Source organism: Neltuma alba, unplaced genomic scaffold (genome assembly GCF_004799145.2).
Source record: "Neltuma alba isolate B1F8T4 unplaced genomic scaffold, ASM479914v2 tig00011375_pilon, whole genome shotgun sequence".
Taxonomy (NCBI): Eukaryota; Viridiplantae; Streptophyta; class Magnoliopsida; order Fabales; family Fabaceae; genus Neltuma; species Neltuma alba.
In genome coordinates this window covers 412,308-434,645 of record NW_021636069.1, presented here as the reverse complement: position 1 = coordinate 434,645, position 22,338 = coordinate 412,308, and the positions used below count along the sequence as shown (strand labels likewise).

The 22,338-nt window shown below is 35.8% G+C and overlaps 1 protein-coding gene across 8 annotated transcripts in view; it reads left to right on the top strand.

Annotated features, from left to right (window-relative positions):
• Window positions 1-22,338, top strand: part of LOC114712583 (uncharacterized) — a 61,264-nt gene that overhangs the window by 19,256 nt on the left and 19,670 nt on the right. For 7 of the 8 annotated variants that reach the window (XM_028897130.1, XM_028897133.1, XM_028897132.1 and 4 more), the window contains exons 3-6: window positions 9,623-9,692; window positions 10,617-10,855; window positions 15,481-15,597; window positions 21,069-21,126. In XM_028897130.1, the coding sequence (XP_028752963.1) occupies window positions 9,623-9,692; window positions 10,617-10,855; window positions 15,481-15,597; window positions 21,069-21,126 (484 nt within the window). The remainder of the gene's footprint in view (window positions 1-9,622; window positions 9,693-10,616; window positions 10,856-15,480; window positions 15,598-21,068; window positions 21,127-22,338) is intronic. The other variant, XM_028897136.1, reaches the window with a different exon arrangement.

Below are 22,338 nucleotides of genomic sequence, written 5' to 3'. Positions count from 1 at the left end.
CTTTGTGCTCTTGTTTTTCCTTTATTGTCCAACATTCACTACCATACAACATAGCCGGTCTTATAGCAGTCCGATAAAATTTTCCTTTTAAGTTTCTCAGGTACCTTCTTATCGCAAATAAAGATTGCAAACATATTCATGATGATCAAGATTGCATTCCATTCCATTCAAACTGTGCCTTGTCATGAGAGGAAGGGCCCTGTTTATTGCAACTAGAGTAGGAGTGATTGATCCAAAGGACCTACTCATGATCTGGTTGCTTTTCAGTGCCTTTAAGGCACGTTGAAATAATTTGAGAGAAAAATGCTGCATGATTTTCATTGATGGTGTTGGAAGGTGTCGTCACAGCTCATGAAATAAAAAGTTTATTATGTCTTATTTCATTTAATCAATTTCTAGTTGTATGTTCATTTTGTTTGACTATATCCATTTTAGGAGATAAGAATTTGATCTTGTTTATTATTGAGATTAGTTAGGTTAGAAGAATAGGTTTGATTGCTAAAATATGACCCTAGACTCTCCTATATAAGTTGAACTATCAGATCAATGGAAAAAAAGGGCTTATACTTTGTAAATTTCAGATAGGAATGAATACATATATAGGTGAGATATAAGGAAAATAATCTAATTACATAACTAATATCCCTCCTATAATCTTGGAAAACATGAAAACTGAGAGAGGAGAGCAATAGTTTTAATCGGTGTATATTACTGAAGCAGTAAGTACATTATATAACTTGCTAAGATACCTAAATCTAGGGTAAATGACTAAATCAAAGAGATCTATCTTAATCTATCTGATAAATCTAATCAGACTGATAAACTGAATACAAAGAATGGAATTAATAAATAAATAAAACACAGCTTATTGGGTTGGGCTTTGTCTTCCAACACTCCCCTCAAGCTGGTGAATAGATGTCAATCATTCCTAGCTTGCTCCTTAGTCCTTCAAATGAGTCTCTGGGCAATGGTTTAGTAAACAAATCTGCCACTTGATTTTTGGTTCGGATGTAAGATAAGTCAATGATACCACCTTCAATCTTTTCTCTTATGAAGTGTCTGTCAATTTCAACATGCTTTGTCCTGTCATGATGTACAGGATTTAGGGCCATTTCCATGGCTGATTTACTATCACACCAAAGTTTTATTGGCCCAGTATGCATTAGTCTAAGTTCTTTTAGAACTCTAACTATCCAGATTCCTTCGCAGACCCCAAGGGCTAGTGCCCTTAGTTCTGCTTCGGCACTGCTTCTGGAAACCACTGGTTGCTTCTTATTCTCAGGTAACCAGATTTCCCCATAAGTAAGTGATGTATCCAGTAGTAGACCTCCTATCTAGCAAGGACCGCCCATGATCTGCATCTGTGTAAATTTCTATTCCTCTAGCTTCTCCTTTCCTGAAGAATAACCCCTTTCCTGGATTCATCTTCAAATATTTCAGAATTCTATATACCGCTTCCATATGTTGCTCTTGCGGTTGATTCATAAACTGACTTACAACTCCCACGGCGTAGCTTATATCTGGTCTTGTATGAGCCAAATAGATGAGTTTTCCTACCAATCGTTGGTATCTTCTGGTGTTAACCTGTATCCCATCCTTCTTGTATTCTAAATTGCAGTCAGTTTCCATGGGGGTTTCTGCAGGTTTGGCTCCAAGCATACCGGTTTCTTGCAACAAATCCAATGTATATTTTCTCTGAGAGACATTTATTCCTTGTTTGGTTCTACTAATTTCCATCCCAAGGAAATACCTCATCTGTCCCAGATCTTTCATCTCGAACTCAGCTGCAAATGATCTCTTTAACCTTCTTACGGCCCCTTCATCATTTCCTGTAATCATAATATCGTCTACATACACTATCAGGATGGTTATTTGATCACCAACATGCTTTATGAAGAGTGTGTGATCTGAGTGCCCTTGTGAGTATCCCATTTTTTTCATGGTCATCGAGAATCTTCCAAACCAAGCTCTAGGGGATTGTTTCAACCCATACAATGATTTCTGGAGTTTACAAATTTGAGCAATTTGTTGAATTCTTCAAGCCAGCAGGTATCTCCATATATACTTCCTCCTTAAGATCCCCATTCAGAAAAGCATTTTTCACATCTAGCTGATAAAGTGGCCAGTCTAGATTGGCTGCTACTGATAAAAGAACCTTAATGGTGTTAAGCTTAGCTACCGGGGCAAAGGTTTTTTGATAGTCAACCCCATATGTTTGTGTATATCCTCAAGCTACAAGTCTTGCTTTATACTCCCTCCGTTCCTTATTATGACATTTGATGCTTATAGCATGTTCCTAAATATAAGAGACACTTAAAAGTTGTCTCTATTTTTTGTTTGATTCCTATTTACCCATATTTATTGTCTCCAACTCACATCTCCTCCCATTCTTTCTTTTAAGATTGTCATGCTCTCTTTCCTAATGAGGGCATTTTGGTATTTAACTTACAACTTAGTAATTCGTTATCTTCCATCTGGTCTTCTTCCTGCGGGTAAATTAGTAATTTCCCATGTTTCATTCTGTTTCAATGCTTCCAACTTTTCATTGATAGCCTGTTTCCAATTAGAGTTACCAATAGCCTCTTGAAACGTCTTAGGTACTCTCTCACTGGATAAGTTTGCTACAAATGTCTGCATTCTAGAAGATAATTTATCATAGGAAACAAATTTACTGATGGGATGCTGAGTACAGGATCTTACCCCTTTTCTGAGAGCAATTGGCCACCCAAGTTCTTCAGGATCTAACATTGAATTGGAGATTTGGTTATGCCTCGGAATGTGAGAGACTCTATTATTTTGCTGCTCTTCTGCGAGTTGTTCTTCTTCATCATCAGTTTCAGTACTACCTTCCTGGTCCATCCTTGTATTCACCTCAACACTATTTTCCAGATGGCTGTGATTTTGTTAAGTAGAGGAAGCTTGTGGGTTTGGATTTTCAGGTTCGGGTTGAATAGAGGAAGCTAGGTTTTCAGAAGCTTGTGGGTTTGGATCTTCAGGTTCAGGTTGAATAGAGGAAGCTAGGTTTTTAGAAGCTTGTGGGTTTGGTTCAGGGATGTCTAGGATTGTTTGAGCAGGGACATTCAAGGTTAGCCATTCTTCAGTGTCATAATTCTCCCCCTGAATGGGTAACTTGGGATAGTATGCATCTTCTTTGGAAAATACGGCATCCTTAGTAACATAAACTCTGCTGGTTGTGGACAATAACACTTATAACCTTTCTGGGTAGGAGAATACCCAAGAAAGATACATTTTAAAGCTCTTGGTTCCAGTTTGTTGCTATCATCTTGATGTATATACACTACACATCCAAATACTTTCAAGGGAATGTCTGAGACTAGGGGTGAATCTGGGTAGGTTTCAAGAAGTTTTTGAATGGGGGTTTGATAGTTGAGTACTTTTGTGGGCATTCTATTGATTAGGTAGGCTGATGTGAGAATAGCTTCTCCCCAAAATAGGTTTGGAACATTTCTGGCAATCATAATGGCTCGGTTGACTTCTAGGAGATGTCGGTTTTTCCGTTCAGCTACCCCATTTTGTTGCGGGGTGTATGCACACGAGGTTTGGTGGTGGATTCCTTGCTGGTCAAGAAATTCCTTTAAGGTTGTGCTGAGGTACTCTCTTGCATTGTCACTTCTTAATATCTTGATTGTCCCTTGGAATTGAGTTTTCACAAATGTGTGGAAACTTCTAAAAATGTTAAAAATTTCCGATCTTTCTTTCATCAAGTATACCCAAGTTACTCGAGTATGGTCATCAATAAAGGTCACAAACCACCTAGCGTTAGAGGTTGATTTAACTCTTGCAGGTCCCCAAATATCACTATGTATTAAGGTAAAGGGTGCGGTTGGTTTGTAAGGTTGTTTGGGATAGGAAGTTCTAGTTTGTTTTGCATACTGGCAAGTTTCACAAAGAAAAGGAACTGAACTTTTATTTAATAAATCTGGAAATAAGTGTTTCATATAGTCAACACTGGGATGGCCTATCCTAGAGTGCCATAATAATACATCCTTATTTGAAGAATTTGAACTAAACAAAGCCTTGCCCACATGTTTATTGGTGATCCTTGAGCCTTCAAGATAATAGAGTCCGTCCCATTCTTTAGCAATGTCAATCCTCCTCCTCGTTGTCAAATCCTGAAAAACACACCCGGTATCATCAAAAAACACTCGACAGTGATGATTTTTAGTTATTTTACTCACTGATAGCAAATTACATGCAAGTGCTGGGACAAATAAAACATTTTGTAATTCTCAGTTATCAGAAATCTTGACAGTTCCAACACCACAAACTTTGGAGAAGATTCCATTAGCAACTTTCACTTTAAGATTCTCATCACGGCAATACTTTATAATTCTGAACAAAGCTTTATTACCCGTCATATTATCTGTAGCTCCCGAGTCAACAATCCAAGTATTATCACTGGTTGCCAAGGCATTTAGGGCTATAATAGAATTACCTGACTTCACCAGATTTGCTTTAGGGGTAGAGGTAGAGTTATTTTGCTTCTCAAGGATTCGTTTGAGTACTTTTAGTTCTTCTCGGCTAAGAGTTTCTCCATTCTCCTCATTCTCGTTGGTCACCACAGCATACCCCCTATTCTCCGGTCTTCGTTTTTGTTTCAGATTTGCTGGTTTGCTGTGTAATTTCCAGCATATATCCCTAGTATGACCATTTTTGTTGTAATGGTCACACCATCCTTTGGAGTTCTTCTTTCCTCTCTGATCTGATCCATTGTTACCATGTACTGCTAATGCTGAACACTTAGAGGGTGCAGATACACTCGGGGTGAGTCGTTTTCTGCTTTCTTCACATCTGACCATATTGAAAGCTTCGAACAGTGATGGCAGTGGCTTCATTCCCATAATTCTTCCCCTTACATCATCAAACATGTCAATGAGACCAAGTAAGAACTCATAGGTTCTTTCTTTTTCAACCAGTTCCCTATATAGTTGGGCATCACTGCTGCACTTCCATTCATGGACATCAAACATGTCCAACTGCTGCCACAAGTGTGTGAGAGTAGTATAATATTATGTCACTGTCATGCTTCCTTGTTTCATCTCTCTCTGTGCCTTTTTGATTTGAAACAGAGCAGCAGTATTCTCCATAGCTGAGTATGTTCTTTTAGCAGCATCCCATATTTCCTTTGCCGTCTTAGCAAGCAGATAGCCTTCACTAATATCTACTGTCATGGAGTTACATAACCAGGTCATCACCAGATTATTTTCAGCAAACCAAGTATCATACTTTGAGTCATCAGGACTTGGTTGTGGGGCCTCCCAGTTATGTATTTTTCTTTTCTTCTGCCTCGTAAGTACATCAGGACACTTTGAGACCACTGTAAATAATTACTTCCATTCAACTTGTGAGCGACCAACATCTGAGGAGTCTCGGTGGTCAATCCAGATTCTATTACCATTGAAGGAGAAGAACCCGTGCCCGATGCAGAAGAACCCAATGCAGAAGAAGACGATGATGGTGCTGTACCTGCTGTAAACGCTGATGAAGGGCGCCTCATTGTGCCAAATAGAGGTGGAAATTCACCAGATTCCATCTCGTCGGGTTCACCAGGTAGCACGAATATGACCGTGCCTTTGTGTAACTCTGTCTCAGTCGGGTTCACGTCGGGTTCACTAGGTAGCACGGATATGATCGTGCCTTCGTTCAACTCGGTCTCAGTTGCTCACTCAAATGCGATCAGATTTCTCGGTTGGTGGCGTTCGCCAATTCAGACGCAGTCACTGGGTCTTCAGTCGCTCAACCCAAACGTGCTCACTCGATCTTCAGACGCGATCATTGGGCATTGGGTCTTCAGTCGCTCGACCCAGTCATGCTCCCTTGGTCTTCAGACGCGATCATTAGGCACTGGGTCTTCAGTCGCTCGACCCAGTCATGCTCCCTCGGTCTTCGGTCGCCAACTTCAAATGCTTTTGTCGTCGGTCTTCCTGCGACCAGATTACCTGGTCCTAGTCGCGAATAAGGACGCGACTTTCACTCTTTCTCCGACTGGTCCTAGCTGCGGTCAAAGCCGTGACTTTCACCCTCTCTCTCGGTCGCCAGCTCTGATACCATGAGAGAGGAGAGCAATAGTTTTAATTGGTGTATATTACTGAAGCATTAAGTACATTATATAACTTGCTAAGATACCTAAATCTAGGGTAAATGACTAAATCAAAGAGATCTATCCTAATCTATCTGATAAATCTAATCAGACTGATAAACTGAATACAAAGAATGGAATTAATAAATAAATAAAACACAGCTTATTGGGCTTGGGCTTTGTCTTCCAACAAAAACTAAGATGCTACTAATGAAAATAACATATAAAAAAAATGAACATTAGGATATGATCAAATAGAAACGGGCTAAAACCCCTAATGGGCCCATTAGTGGCAGTAGGCCTACTTCCAATACTTACACCAAGCTAATGAATAGATGTTTGATCATTTCCAGTTTGCTCTTGAAATCTTTAAACTTCTATTGGCTTACTGACTTGGCCATTGCATATGCAATTTACTTTTTGGTTAGATATGTGGTAGATTGATTACTTTGGCATTTTTTTTAGGTGAAGTCCTTATCAATTTCTGCATGTTTCGTTTGATCATGATAAATAGGATTATTAGCAATCCTAATTGTAGCACTAGTGGCAACTCCAACCTTGAGTTCTTTCAAAGAGTCTAATAAGCCATTTCCCTTTATGTACACCAAGAGCCAATGCTCTATATTTAGATTTAACTAAGATTCGAGAAACCAGTCGTTTCGTACGTCTCTATGTTACTAGATTACCCTAAATATAGGAGCATAGACAATAATACCTTTATACTATTGAAGTTAAGCAATAAAGCAAAATTTTTTTAAGTAATTAATACCTTTGATCTGTGTAAATCCTTGAGCCACTAACCTAGGTTGAAACTTATTTATATTGCCATTCATCTTATATTGCACAACCTAGACCCATTAACTTCCCATAATCAACTTGCCTTTGGTTAAGTCAATAATTTTTTAGGCTTGGTTCTTATGCATAGCTCTTAGTTATTCTTCTATAGCTTGTTTCCATCTATTATCAAAAATTGCCTCATTGAAGCATTTTGGTATCCTCACACTTTTAGCATTTGTAACAAAGGTTTTTATATGAGGATAGGCTTTCATATAAGAAACATACCTATCAGTAGCACTTGCAACCCCATAGAATTTTTCTAAATGTACCTATCAGTGGTATAAAATTCTTTTTCCTTTCTTCAATTGAGGGGGAGAGCATTAGAGAATCTCAGACTTGGGAATTAGAACATAATATAGAATGGGTGTTACTTGAACCTAAGGCTATGGCAACAGAACCATTACCTCTATCATCATTGTTACCATCTCCAGCGTTGCTCATAAAGGAAAGCTCAAAAATAAGGGGAGGCTTAGAGAAATAGAAAGATAAGGATACATTGGATTACACACGGGTAGAAATCAACAAAAGAAGAATGCCTTGTACTTGAAGTTCTAAAGGAGTCAAAACTAGTGGTAACTCCTGAAGAACTTGATCCTAAGCCCTTTCATCAAATCCTTAAATAGGTTAGTAAACAATCTGATCTTGATTTGCCTATCAGTCTAAGGAAGAAGCCTCAATCTTGATATGGTATCCAATTCAAAGGCATTTGTCCTATAAAGTTCTCTCTCCTAGAGTTATTGAGCCTTTGTCACTAATTTAGATGAATTGAATATTCCCAACAACATTTAGGAGGTAGAGGAAATACCATATTTGAGAAAAGCAATTATGAAGTAAATGAGAGCTCCCCGGGGGGGATGAAACATGGAAAATTGTTGAAATACCCCTGAATATGAGGTTGAGAGTACACTTGATAAGTTAAAAGCTTGTTGAGTGGCAAGACGATTCACCTAGACGTATGGTTTGCAGCTACTAAACTCGTATGGCTACTTTATCAATTAGGTATGAAGAATGCGTTCCTAAACAAAAAACTAAAAGAAAAAGTCTACCATCAGGCTTTGGTAGAAGCATAAGTAATCAAGTATGTAGGTTTAAAAAATCTCTATATGGTTTGAAGTAGTCTCCCAGTGCATGATTTGATGGATTCCTAGAAGTTCCAAGGTCAAAAAGGTTGCAAAAAGGAATTGTCAGATCATGCGATGTTTAAGCTTACCGAAGTAAGAAGTGCATTTGTATTGTGTACATTGACAACATAATTCTCGTAGGGCATCATGCAGATGAAACATTTGCAACTTGAAATTCTTTCTTGGAATGGAGGTTGCAAGATCAAAATGAGATATCGATGTATCTTTGAAAGAAATACAAATTTGATCTTTTGAAGGAAACATGCATGTTGGATTGTAGACCTGAGGAAACTCCTATTGTGGCCTTAAACAAGAAGAAAAAGAAGCCCAAGAAGGATAGTAAGGAAGAGTCATAAGAAGAAGAAAATAGCCTGGTGAGATTGAAAAGGACAATGTGAAAGGAGGATGTTGATAAAGAAAGATATTAGAGACTTGCTAGGAAGCTAATTGACTTCTCTCACACTACTCAATGTAGTGTTTAATGTAAGTGTAGCTAGCTAATACATAGATGAGACAAAGAAAAAGCATATGGGAGGAGCCTTTAGAATGTCGAGGTATTTAATAGGTACTCCTAGTAGAGCTTTATTCTTTTGGAAACAAGAACGAAGAATTGTAGAGGTGTACACAGATGCAAGTTGGAGAGGAACCTATCTTGAATGTATATCAACTTGTAGTTTTTGTGCCTTTATATGGGGAAATTTGCTTACTTGGAAAAGCCAAAAATGTGTGTCTACAAGCAATGTTGAATCGAGTTAAGGGCATCAGTGCATGGAATAATGGAACAGTTGCGGTTGAAATGAGTCTTGAATGAGATAGTATGTGGATTTGTGATCAAAACTCCAGTGTGACAAGATTGCTAAAAGTATGGCCTTGAGTCTTGCTCAACATAAAAGGTCTAAACATGTGGAGGGTGATACACATTTCTTTAGAGAGAGGGAAAAAAAAATTGAAAGATGGAATCATATCTTTGACTTATCTGCCTACTAGTTTTAAAGTTCTAGATGTATTAACAAAAAGATAGCTCAAACTTGCTTTTGAGAGTTGTATGAGCAAGGTGGATGTAATTAGCATTTATGATCCAACTTAAGAAGAAATATGGGAATATTGTGCATTGATTATAAATATTAGTTATTATTGTCTAGCCTCTATAGTTTTGATAGGGATTTATTAGATTTTATCATATAATGATGTCATATAATGTATACATATTGGCCTTTGTATCTTAGTGTCATAAGACATAAGAGAAACATATTTTTCATCTCAATTTGTCCACATAATTATAATCACGGTCTATTTAATGGTGAACGTTCAATCCTTATGGAATTTTATTTTAATAAGGCCCCTTAACATCTTCCACCTTTAGCTTTGATGACCATACCTTTTGCTGCTTTGTGTCATTTCTTGGCTTAATGCATGGTGGGATTGCTTTCATTCACTATCTTATTTTTGATGCATGAGATTGTATCATGCTTTTCCTCTCAAACCATTCTCTATCTTTATGTTAATCTAAAGCTTCCTTTATAGTAGGTGACTAAACCAACTTGCATTTTTTTCTTCAACCCAGATTCAAAAGATTCGTGAGAAGAATGGTGAATTGTCCTATCGCATGGAATATGTTGATTATCCTGACCAGGGTATGTTTTAAGCTCTTAGTTAGAATTATTGAGTTTTCAAGTCATGTGAAGTATTAATTTATTTAGTGAAGAATTTATAAATGTTGTTCTTGATTATATCTTACATCAGTTATAGATAATGTGGTGTAATGAGTGTTTTGCTTCTTAGATTGAGTCTAGTATGTAGGTGAATCATAGAAACTCATTTATACTAATAGTGAATACTATTAATGCAAGAATCACCCAAGAGGGGAGGATGTGAATTGGATGATGATAAGAATTTAATTAAACTTAAAATTAAATGGCCAAACAATATGTAAGACATGGATAGGGTAAATATCACTAATGAAGTGTAGGGTTCGAGAGAAGATGAAGTGCACAACCAACTTATTCTGGTTTGACCTAGGTCCAGTCCCTAAAAACCTCCTGAGGTATTTGACAATCACTACAATCTTATCAACATGAAAAAAGTATAGCCAAGAGAGAAGAATCTAGGGTAAACAAGGTTAAATCTAATTAACATGAAATGAGAAACAATAAGCGTGCAGTTCATTGCGTATGGGGCTTGCTTTAGAGTCACATACCATAATGAGATGGATGGGATAAGTAATCAAGATAGGCCAAATAAGATAAGCGATGGATTGGACTTCCAACAATGTTGTCTTTGTTGACATTACTGTACTTGTTTTTAATTATTTTAGCTTAAAATTATGATAGAGTATTATACCTTGGTTTTTGAATTTGTTTTTAGTCATGTTATTTGGACAGGATATGGCCATCTAAGTTTGGAGGGCTTAAAAGTTTGGAATTGTTGTTATTAAAGCATTAATCTTTGAAATATTTCTTATTTTGTTGAAAATGAATCGTAATTTTTGTTTGTAGCTTAAAGCTTTTAGGATAAACTAATAATAATAATAATTTTTGACAACACAATATTGTTTGCAGGGTTGGAATGGGTAAAGGTATATCAAAAGCCCCGTACCAAAAAATGTTTGAAATTGATGGTACGACCTTGTTATCCAACTATGTATCTTGAAAGAGAAAAACCTGATATGAGGACTATCTCCGAAGAAATAGTTATTGTTGATAACACATGGATGGTCGGAGATTTGGTAGATTTTTGCGCTGATGGCTGTTATTGGTCCGGAAGAGTGGCTAAGACGTTGGAAGATGGGAAGTTCCAGGTAATACTTACTTAAGTCTCTTTTTTTTTTTTTAACCTTTTTAACGCTCATGGTTCCCAAGATGTTGGGTTTAAATTATTTTCTCCGCATAATTATGGTAGAGAGGAATAATGTAAATTATTCTTTAGCGATTTAAAACTTATTAGTAATTAATTTCGTCAATGAGTACTGATCTGCATGTTCATCTTATTTATAGTGGATATACAAGAATTGACAGCCTGTAGTGAAAAATTAAATTTGCCTAATTACTATCTAATCAGCTGTAATAAATTTATATTATATTTATTTACAGTAAATGATGAGTTAAGCATAATCCTCGGAATTCCCTTTTTAAGTTGGAGCATGTAGGTGATTTGTCAAGTTTGTTGCAAATATAGGAATGTAGGGCTCTATTATGCCCTGTTTGGTAGCAAGAAATTGAAGGTAGGGAAGTGGAATTGGAACTTGAATTAAGATATATGTATGTTTGTTAGGCTTGAACTCACTTCCCTATGGAGCCCAATTGCATAAAAATGGGTGGAACCTAGTTCCTACTCAGCCCCATGAGAATTGAGTTCCACTTCTTATGAAATTGATTTCTAACCATTTTGCCCCCTGCCTGAAACAACTAAGAACCATACGAGGATGATAGAGGATAGCAGCAGATAGTGGTAGATTATGGGGACAAGATCAAAATGGCAACGACACTTGTACAAATCTCAACCTCACTTTGAGCTAATGTTCTTATCGTTTGCACTGCCCGCAGTGTTGAGGCCATTAGTGAAGCTCCATTGAAGACCTCGGAGAAGAAAATCCCACTCTTCAATGTCATAACTGATAGTTTATGCTTCATCCTGCTCCATGTTCACCGCAAATCTTAATGTTCTACCTCTGCTTCTCAGTCTTTATTGAAGAGCTTGAAGAAGAAAATCCAATGAATTTTGTTCCTCTATCGTCTGGGTTTGCCATTTTGATTTCCCTCTAGCATTTGGATTTCTTTTTTTTTTTTATTTATTTATTTTGATTTCTGTTTATGAAGATTTTTTCACTCTTTAAGCTTGCTAATTTTTTTTGTGATTTCGATTTCTCCAATTTGGTTATTGTTCTTGTTTCTAGCTATGTTCTTTTGGGTTTTGTTCTTGGTTCTTTTCATTTACATCCATGTAATGTTTCTTGTTAAACGGCGTTGCATTTTTGGTAATGGTGGAGGTCAAATGAAAGACATTTTTCAATTTTCATATTAAAAATATAAATGCTATTTTAATTAAAAATTATATCTTACTTGCACTATCCCCAAACATGTTTTAAAATCTACTTTCATTTCCTTTTCTACCTCTAATTTTACTTCTATTTGTGTAAAAAACTTTCATAGGTACCTAATAAAGCATTAATACTTTTTATAAGAGCATTAGCTAGTTAATCATTGGAGTTGATGTGGTTAGTGGGAGTGGTTCTTGACAAGAAAATCTCTAATGAAATAACAATCAACTCCAAGGTGTTTGGTCCTCTCATGAAACACAGAATTAGGGACATTGTGTGGTGGAGCTTAATTTTTACACTTCTATGTTATGAAGTGAAGATCCTCAAATTGAAGATCTTGGAGTAATTGTCTTGTCCATATAAGTTGACACACTGGTAGTGTCATGGCATGGTATTTGGTTCAGGTACTTGATCTTATGATGTCTGTTTTCTTAGCTTTCTGAGCGATAAGATTTCCTCCAAGAAATTTGTAATGCCTAGTATTAGATCAATGATGAGAAGGCAATCCTGTCTAATCAGCATCATCATATCTCTCTATTTGGGGGTAGTTGTGATTCTTATACAAGTCCTTCTAGGTAAGAATACTATCACTACATCCCAATGACTAGTGTTTAGTGGTTGTTGGAATTGACTCACTACCCAGATCCATCTGAGGCATCCGTTATCTTCAAAGAAGCTTGATGTTAGGATCCACTTAAGTGTCAATTGGTTGACATTCTAATATTTTTGTTTGGAAAAAACTTAGGTCAAGTTATTTATATTCATTATATCAAGATTTCCAATCACACATGGCCATGTGTCCCTTTTTGTTTCATGGAGATTTATAATTAAATGCTAATATTTCAAAAATAGGGCATATGGCCATGTGTGATTGGAGAACTTGAGATAGTGGATATAAGAAACTTGATGTAAGTATTGTTTTTTTCCTATAAGATTATGCAATGAATGTTTTCCTTTAGGACATCCAGTGAATGTTTCTCAAGAGATTGCCACTATAATAATGTATTTTGGTACCTTTAAGTATTTCAATTTGACTAGTATTAGAAGAAATAGATTGTAACATTTAGATGGATGCAATTTTAGCCATAGGAGAGAAAGTATCACCATAATCCAAGACAAGGTCCTATATAGTCCTTGGCAACAAGTTCAAGCATCTAATAGTACCTAATAGTAGTATTAATGCCAACCTTATTATTGGAAGAATGATTCAGAAGTGTTTTTCCATAGTTTCATTATAGAGATAGTATATAAATAGGATCAGATTTCCTTACAATATATTTGGAAATCTCATTGTATTGAATAGAATTTATGATAGGGAATCCTCATGATTGGAGACCGTGATTCTAGGTGATGTAGAAAAGGAAATACACATATTTAAGGGATCTGATCCAAATGGCTGGTGCTAGGAATTAGGGATTGGATTTTGACACTTAAATACCAATTGACACTGAGCAGTAGATTTACTAGGAGGTAGATGAACAAGTTTCTAAGATGCATTGGAGAGGAAAATATTGGAGGATATGAATCTCTTTTATATTTCAAAGCAAGGGATGGCCTATAAATAGAGGAGGGAGGAGGATAGGCATTAGTGGCTCATAATGACAGGAAAACATCTTATCCTATCATAATGATATAAGTTACACTATTACACTATCTACGTTCCATCTTTTGATATCTTTGCACTCTCCCTTAAGACAGGGTATAAATGTTAATCATGTCTGACTTGTTACAAAGATATTTAACCCAAGCCCTATTATGAGCTTTTGTAAACAAATCACTAACTGACCTACAGTCTTCATATGTCCTGTAGAAACAAAGTTCTCTTGAATTTTATCATGACAAAGTGATAATCAATCTTGATATGTTTTGTGTGTTGATGAAATACATAACTGGAAGCTATGTGTTAAGCAACTTGACTAGCATTCTTACTTGAGGCAACATCAAATTTCTTGGAGAAGTCATGTTAGGAGTAGCACTTGTCACGAGCATGATTTCACCTATTGCAACAAGTGGGATGAGGCTGTTACATTTATGCAGTATTTGTGGTAACTCATGGTCAACTAACTATTATTATAGGCTATTAACTAATGATTGATTTTCTTCCAAACTTCTCCTTTAGTTTCTTCAAACATCCTTCACCTTTGAGTTGATCTTTGCAACTCTGTCCAAGGAACCAAAGCTCCATAAAAGTAGTCCATGTAGCTTGATTCAACCCATCCAATGTTTTGGGAGCAACAGAGGGAGTTTTTGAAAAAGAGGTGGGAAAAGTAAATAGTTTAGGAGCAAAAGATGGCATCTATAAACTTGAAGATGCTGAAACAAGGCCAGAAATGATGACATATAATGTAGAAAGACCTTAGGGAAGGAGAAAGCTTATGGATAGCAAACAAAGGCTGAACAAGGCTTAAGTGGATTGGATAGAGCCAAAAAGAACATGAACAAAGACCAAACAACACTGAAATGGTGTAGAATCGAGACGAACTGAAACAACACAAACAGTGGCAAATCATGAAAAATGACAGATTGGACTCAACAAATTGGCAGTTGACACACATAATTGGATGAATAATGGTCTGAAAGAGAGCTTCACACTCTATCATGTGGCAGTGTGTGGGGAAGATTATTGGGATAGGTGTGTGTAGATGTGTGTATTGGTCATTGAATATTTGATTGACATCCTTGACTGTTGGTATGATGTTTCAATCACAAGACATAGTGGGTGGAACAATCAACACTTGTTGGGTACGGTTTTAGGATTAAAAAATGGTGTAACAATCAAGAAAACACAAAAAAGAAGTGATGGACTAGTTATTTGAATGACGCACAATCAATAGACACTATGATACAATGAAGAATATGAAAGAGCATGAAGAATGAGTAAATAATCCTAATAAAATACACTTAAGAAAATAACAGACTTAGTAAAAAATACTTACAATAAAATATTTGACTCAGTAAATAATCCTAATCTTAACAGACTCCACTAGCTCCTAAACTTATGCTTCACTTAAATTGACCACTAGAACTACTACCAAATCCACTAAAATAAATATTAATGAAATAAAATCACGTTCACAAATTAACTGCACATTTGGTACTCTATTAGAGACAGCATTAAAAATATTAAATGGAACAAAAATATTTCTTTCCTCTTTTTAACAATTAGTGATTTATGCTTTGTACAAGACATGGTTTTTTTTTTTTTTTGTTGCTAATTGTCTACCCAAATTATATTATAACTAACAATATAATCAAATGAATTTAGCATGACTTTTTTTTTTTTTGCATCTTTCTACTTTCCCCCCCTAGAACATGATGCTTATGAAAATAGTTTCCATGGAAGTTTTTGCTAATTCTTTATATATTTTGCTTGTCCTATTTTCAAGATCGATTTGTTCCCCCCTCCAGTGGGTGAAGGATCAAGCTATGAAGCTTTCTACAAAGACATCCGCCCATCTTTGGATTGGAGTCCTAAGAAAGGTTGGACAGTCCCTAAAGCTAAGGTTTGTAGTTATCTACTGAAGTTTCTCAATTCTTATTGATATGTAAAGACCGTACAAACCAGAACAATATATAATGTTCTGGAAACCGTAATAAAATCTAGTAATATCTATACAAGATGCAAAACAACAACAACAAAGTTTTATTCCACTAGGTGAGGTCGGCTATATAGATTGCACGATGCCATTGAGTCCTATTCAAAGCCAAATCTTTGGATATATTGTTAATGAAAAGATCTTGTTCAATGGCTTCATTAAGTGTTGTCTTCGGTCTTTCTCTACTCCTTTTTAGAGGACTCTATAATATTTGATCAACTCTTCTCACTGGCGTGTCTCAAGGCCTTCTTTACACGTGACCAAACCATCTCAATCGGTTTTCTACCATTTTCTGATCAATAGCAACCACTCCAACTTTTCCTCATAAATGTTCATTACGGATCTTGTCTTTTCTTGTATGACCACACATCTATCTCAGCATTCTCATTTCGGCAACTGCCATTTTATGTTCATGTTGTTCCTTTAAAGCTCAATACTCACTGCCATATAGCATTGCTGGTCTTATAGCAATGCGGTAAAACTTTCCTTTGATTTTATTAGATACCTTCCGATCACAGATAACTCCTGTCGCTATTCTCCATCCAAACCACCTAGCTTGAATTCTATAACTAACATCTCCATCAATTTCATCATCTTTTTGCATAATTGATCCCAAATATATAAACTTTTCCACTTATGGAATGAATTGATCTTCCAATTTGACCTTCAAATCTATTCTAACTTGTCTCTCACAAAAAACACAATGCATATATTCTGTCTTGCTTCTACTCAAATAGAAACCTTTCGATTTCAAGGTTTTTCTCCATATCTCAAGTTTAGCGGTGATCTCTTCATTTGACTCAGCCAAGAGAAGAATATCATCAGGAAAAAACATGCACTTAGAGATATCTTCTTTGATATGCTCAGTTAGAATATCGAGAACTAAGTTAAATAGATAACGACTCAAAGATGATCTCTGATGTAGGCCAATTCTTATAGGAAAGCCCTTTATCTCACCGCTCGGCGTTCTAACCCTAGTTGTGACCCCTTCATACATGTCTTGTATGATTTTGATATAAGCGACACGCACACCTTTCTCTTTTAAAGCTCTCTAAAGCACTTTTCTAGGCACACGGTCATAAGGTTTTTCCAAATCAATAAAAATCATATGCAAGTCCCTTTTGTGGCTTCGATACTTTTTCATTAACCCCCCAGTAAATAAATCGCTTCTGTTGTTGATCTTCCTAGCATGAACATGAATTGGTTTTTAGATATACATGTATCCAATCTCAACCTATGTTCTATCGCAATTTCATGGTATGGCTCATGAGTTTAATCTCCTTGTAGCTAGCATAGTTTTGGATATCTTTTTTATTCTTATAAATAGACAGTGAAGTACTTTTTCTTCAATTATTAGGCATTTTTTTGGAGTGCAATATCTCATTGAATAACTTAATAAACCATAGCACACCACCTTCACTCAAACATTTCCAAATTTCAATAGGAATACTATCAGGTTCAACTGCTTTATTGTTTTCCATTTTCTTAAGAGCTTCCATAGCTTTACCAATTCGAATTCTTCGATAAAAAGCTAAATTATGTTTCTCTTCTCCAATTATCAAATCTTCAAGCTCATAAGTCAATCCTTCGCCCCCATCATTGAATAACTTATAAAAGTAGGCTTCTCATCGATCCCTAATATCACCATCAATAACCAAAACTCTATCTTCTTCGTGCTTTATACATCTTACTTGGTCCAAATCTTTTGTTTTTCTTTCTTTATTCTCTGCAATCTTGTAAATCTTGCATTTCCCAATCTTAGTCCCTAAATCCTTATAGAACTCCTCAAAAACTTTAGAACGAGCTTCAACCACTGCTCTCCTAATCTCTTTTTTAGCTACACAGTACATTTCCTAATTTTCAGTATTATTAAACAAATGTATCGCTTTAAATCAATCTCGCTTATGCCTGATTTGCTCTTGCACATTCTCGTTTTACCACCATGTCTCCTTATCTCTTCAACCATGACCTTTTAATTTACTCAAAATTGTTTTAGCCACCTTTTGGACCTTCTTAGTCATTTTCATCCACATAAGATTAGCATTTCCTTGTAGCTCCCAACCCCCTTCTTTTAAAAGAGTCCTTTTAAAAGTCTCTTCCTTCTCTCCCTTTAATTGCCACTATTTGACCCTTGGGGTTGATATTTGTTGTCGCTTTTGTTTTATACGCTTAATACATACATTAAGGACTAGTACCTTATGTTGTGCTGTCATACCATCTCTAGGAATTAGTTTACAATTTGTGCAGAGTTTTCTATTAGGGTTCCTTACTAGAAAGAAATCAGTCTGCGACCTAGAGGTTCCATTCTTATAAGTGATTAAATGCTCCTCTTTTTTCTCAAAGCACGTGTTAACAATTTGAGGTTGTACATGAGGGAGAAATCAATAATAGTTTGCCCTTTATTATTACGTACTCCAAAACCCATACCACTATGAGCCCCTATATATTGCCCTGTTTTTTTACCAACATGTCCATTAAGATCACCACCAATAAAAATCTTTTCCACGAGTGGTATGCTTTGAATCAAACCCTCCATATCTGTCCAAAATTTCTCCTTAAGATGGTCTATTGCCCTTGAGGTGTATATGCACTAACCACATTGATAGTGTCTCCCCTCATGATTATTCTTAAAGAAATGATTCTATTTTCTATCTTTTTGACTTCCACCACATTCTTTTTCTATTCATTATCGACGATAATACTAGCTCCATTCCTTGTGCCTACCTTTCCCGTGTACCAAAGTTTGAAACCATTAGTACATTTGAAAGCCTTCTCTGCAACGTATTTAGTTTCTTGAAGCACAAAATATTAATCTTCCGCTTGTCCATTACTTCCACCACCTCCCTTGATTTACCATATAGGGTCCTAATGTTCCAAGTTCCAAACCTGATCTTGCTTCCATGAACTAACTTCTTTAATTGCCTCTATACATAAGAGACAATGGAAATAAATCTAATAAATCAAATCTGACTCGTTGTCCTATATAATTGGGTTACGATATTAGAATGGATAATGTAAGCATCTTAGATGGAACTGTGTATTCGGCCTTAGAATGCTGCCCAACACCTCCTCCAATGCTCCCCATCCAACAGGTGAATCTGTATCAAGCATTCGCAGCTTGCTACTTAATGCATCAAATTTCTTCCTAGAAAGTGGCTTGGCGAGAAGATCAACTACTTGAGATTTGATTATACATAATCTAGTCACAATAGAAATTCATTCCTCTTTCACTGAAATTTGGCTTTTTGCCTAATTTGCTCTCTTTCCTTTTCGGCTGGAACTTCTTAACTACAAGTTTTCTTGATCGAATATAAGCTGCAAATTCAGAGGCAAGAGCTAGTGACTTTAGGGACAACATCAAACTTAGGGACTCAAAATATGAGACAAGGTGGCATGAAACAAATGTTAGAATGGAGGAAAATCAGATTTGGAAAATATAGAGAAATTTTTTTTTTCAAAAGAAATATGCAAAATACATAAATAAATTAAAGAATTTGAGATTTGTATAAAGAAATAAAATAAAATTTGATGAATAAGATAGAGTCAAACCAGATTTGAGGAATGAAGATTCAATCAAATCAGATTTGGAAATAATGGGATTTTTAGATCAAAGATTTACCAATTCCAAATCCAAGCCTTTTATCCTATTGTAATCTCCTTTTTTTTTTCCCCCTCCTATAACTTTTTCTTCATATGTGTACTTTTGCTCCTTTTTTTTCCCTATTACTGATCTTTTTTCAGACAATTTGTCTTGGCTATTTCCTTTGTTGCTTTCCCCTTTGAGCAAAGTGCCTTTTGCCTCTCTTTTTAGATATGCAAATTTCAAAGAAAAGGAGAAAAATTAGTAGCAAGATCAATATTTTTTTTCCATCATGGAATTAGATTTGATGAACGATAAAATTTGGAAGATGAATTGACTCTAGATAGAAAAGATAATGGTGAAGTTGAGAATGAAGAAGATGAAAAGTGAAGGAAGGAAAAAGACACAAGACAACCTGTTTAGAGGAACCCATGCTATAAAGCAAAATGGTGTGAACCCCATAGGTGATCTACTCTAGGACCCTAGAAACCACTGTATTAAAATCAGATCAGCTGGGTTGGATTGGAAACCAGTGACCTGGCTTGTCCAGTCAACCATTGTGAATCGGAAAAATCTAACCAAGGGTGACCCCAGAGTAACTCGGACCAGCCTAGGAGTAACCCAGTTATCTTGACTGGTTTGGTGGGTTAATTGATTGCCTCTTTTTTTCTAAAAGCTATTTTGATGGAAAAAAATTCTCTCTCTGTTTTTTTTTAAGTTGATAATTATTACTTAGTCATTGAATGATTGCAGGGAGGAATTTTTTGTTATCATATATCTATTTTGATATTTTGTTAGGGTGAGTATTTAGCGATTTTGGAAGTATGATATTTTGATTTCAGTTTGTCAGAAGAATTGTAAAGAAGGTTGGAAAGAAATTGTAAGTGTATTATTATTTTATTAATGACTCAAGATGCTAAATTGATATTTAGTTCTTGGATGGTATGATGAAAATTTAAATTATTTTTTAATTTTTTATCTCTCAACGGTTTGACCTCAGTTTGACTATAGTCTAATCTACTGACTCTTAAACCATTGCTTTAACTAGTTCAGTATCCAATTTGTTTGTCAGTACCTTGCTAGAAAATCATTTGGACATCACACCAGGAAACTCACAAGAAGCACTCGCAAATGATAGGGGTGATGTCACAAAAGGGTCAACCTTTGATAAGCCATGAGTGTTCTCACAGAACACCAAGCAACAAGTGCATAACTTGCCAAAGATTGAATATTTGTCAAATCTTTGTGTTGTGCATTTTATTTTTGGCTGAAAGGATTGGTTGAGTTTTAATTTATTTTTACCTTTTCTTTATTGGGACAAGTTTGGTTGATTTTTGCTGGTCAACCTCCTTCACATGTCATCGTGCTTTATCGTGGAAAATAGGCATCACAGTTAGGCTGCTTCTACTCTGTTTTTCTGCAAAATAGCTTAACCTTGTTTTTTCAATTCTCTTCAACTAAGAACCGCTTTTATATTAGTCAATGGAAGTGTGTTAGGGTTGACCTAACTGTCACAAAGGGCAAACGGTGTTTTGATGTCCATTCTTTAATGATGCATTTCAATTTATTTGCTTCATTGGTATCACACTTGTCATGAATACTATAGTGAAAATGCAAGTTGGTGTTACAGTGGCCTTAAATATTATTCTACAAGACAGCAAAGTTAATATTTTCCAGTTGTCTTCCATTAGTTCTGTTACATTATTATAAGTATTATTGTGCTGATGTATCAAGTTTGTTTAGCAAGAAATTTGACTATCAAAGGTTATTTATGTTTGCTGATGGAGTTTGTGATCAGGTGCTAAATGGTGGAAAACAACGGCTTTGTGCTCAGTTAATTAAGCCTGAACATTCAGGTAAATTAGTTTCACAATGTGCTATTTTTCACTCTTGATTTTGTAGGAGATATTTGTCAACCTTGTAGTCATTTGTGTGCAACTGATTTCAAATTTTTTTTCCCCGTTAAAATGTCAATTGTTTACTGTTTGAGGGGAAACCTATGACTTGCTGACTAATAAAGTGAGTCTTAAAGAATTAGGCGTTTGATATTATATAGGAGCCTATGTGATATCTTAGATCCTAAAATCTTGGAACAAAACTTTTTGTTCAAGACATTGTGGCTTGGGCCCGTGATTAAGTTTCCTTAGTTTTAAATATTATTTGATATTATCAGCTATTATTATTTCCTTAGATGGTGCGATTTTCATTCTGATTTGATTATGTTTTGAATTATTTCCCTCTAACTGTGTCATCTAGCTGTTCCTAGTGAGAGGCTATAACCTAGGATGAGTGCCTTTAAATGTTTCTTCTAACTATTGAATAAAATTCAAGTTTTCTGGGCAACATCTACACTTTTAAAGCACAAAAGAAGATATACTATTGACTAGGTAAAGGAGATTAAAAATTGAAAAGGTTAAAATGATGCTATACATGTTACATACGTGAGAACTTAAGAAACTAATGGAGACTTGGTATTATGGGATACCTAAATGAGATTGAGTTGAATGAGATGTTTAATGGGATATTTAAGTGGGTTAAGTTTTTCACATCAACAGCTAGCTTATGAGTTGGGGTTTTCAATCCCACTTTAGTGTCCATCAATTGATAGCAAAGTCAAGTTGTTGGTAGTTTTAGAGAGGATTGCCTATGGGGGGTTTTGACTGGCAGGTGGCCAAGTAAAGTGTTATGGAGTGTAGCTACTAAGACTTCGGCTTTCCATAAGAGTTCAATTAATGGAAACTTGGTATCATGGGATGCTAATTCCCACATTGAATAGTATGGAATGCATAATGAAGTATTTAAGTGGGTGTGTTTTGTGTCTCAACAACTAGCTTTTGGGGTAGATTTCTCATCCTGTTTAGGCACCCATCATTAGCACCGGCCCCATGCTAGTAGATGGATACTTACCATTCCTAGCATGCTTTGCAAAAATTCAAATGTGACTTTAAGCAAAGCTTTGGTCAACATGTTAGTTACTTGACTTTGAGGAATAATATTATCAAGATTGATGATTTCTAGATCCATTTTTCACTTTATGAAGTTTTTTGTCAAGGTGTACATGTTTTGCG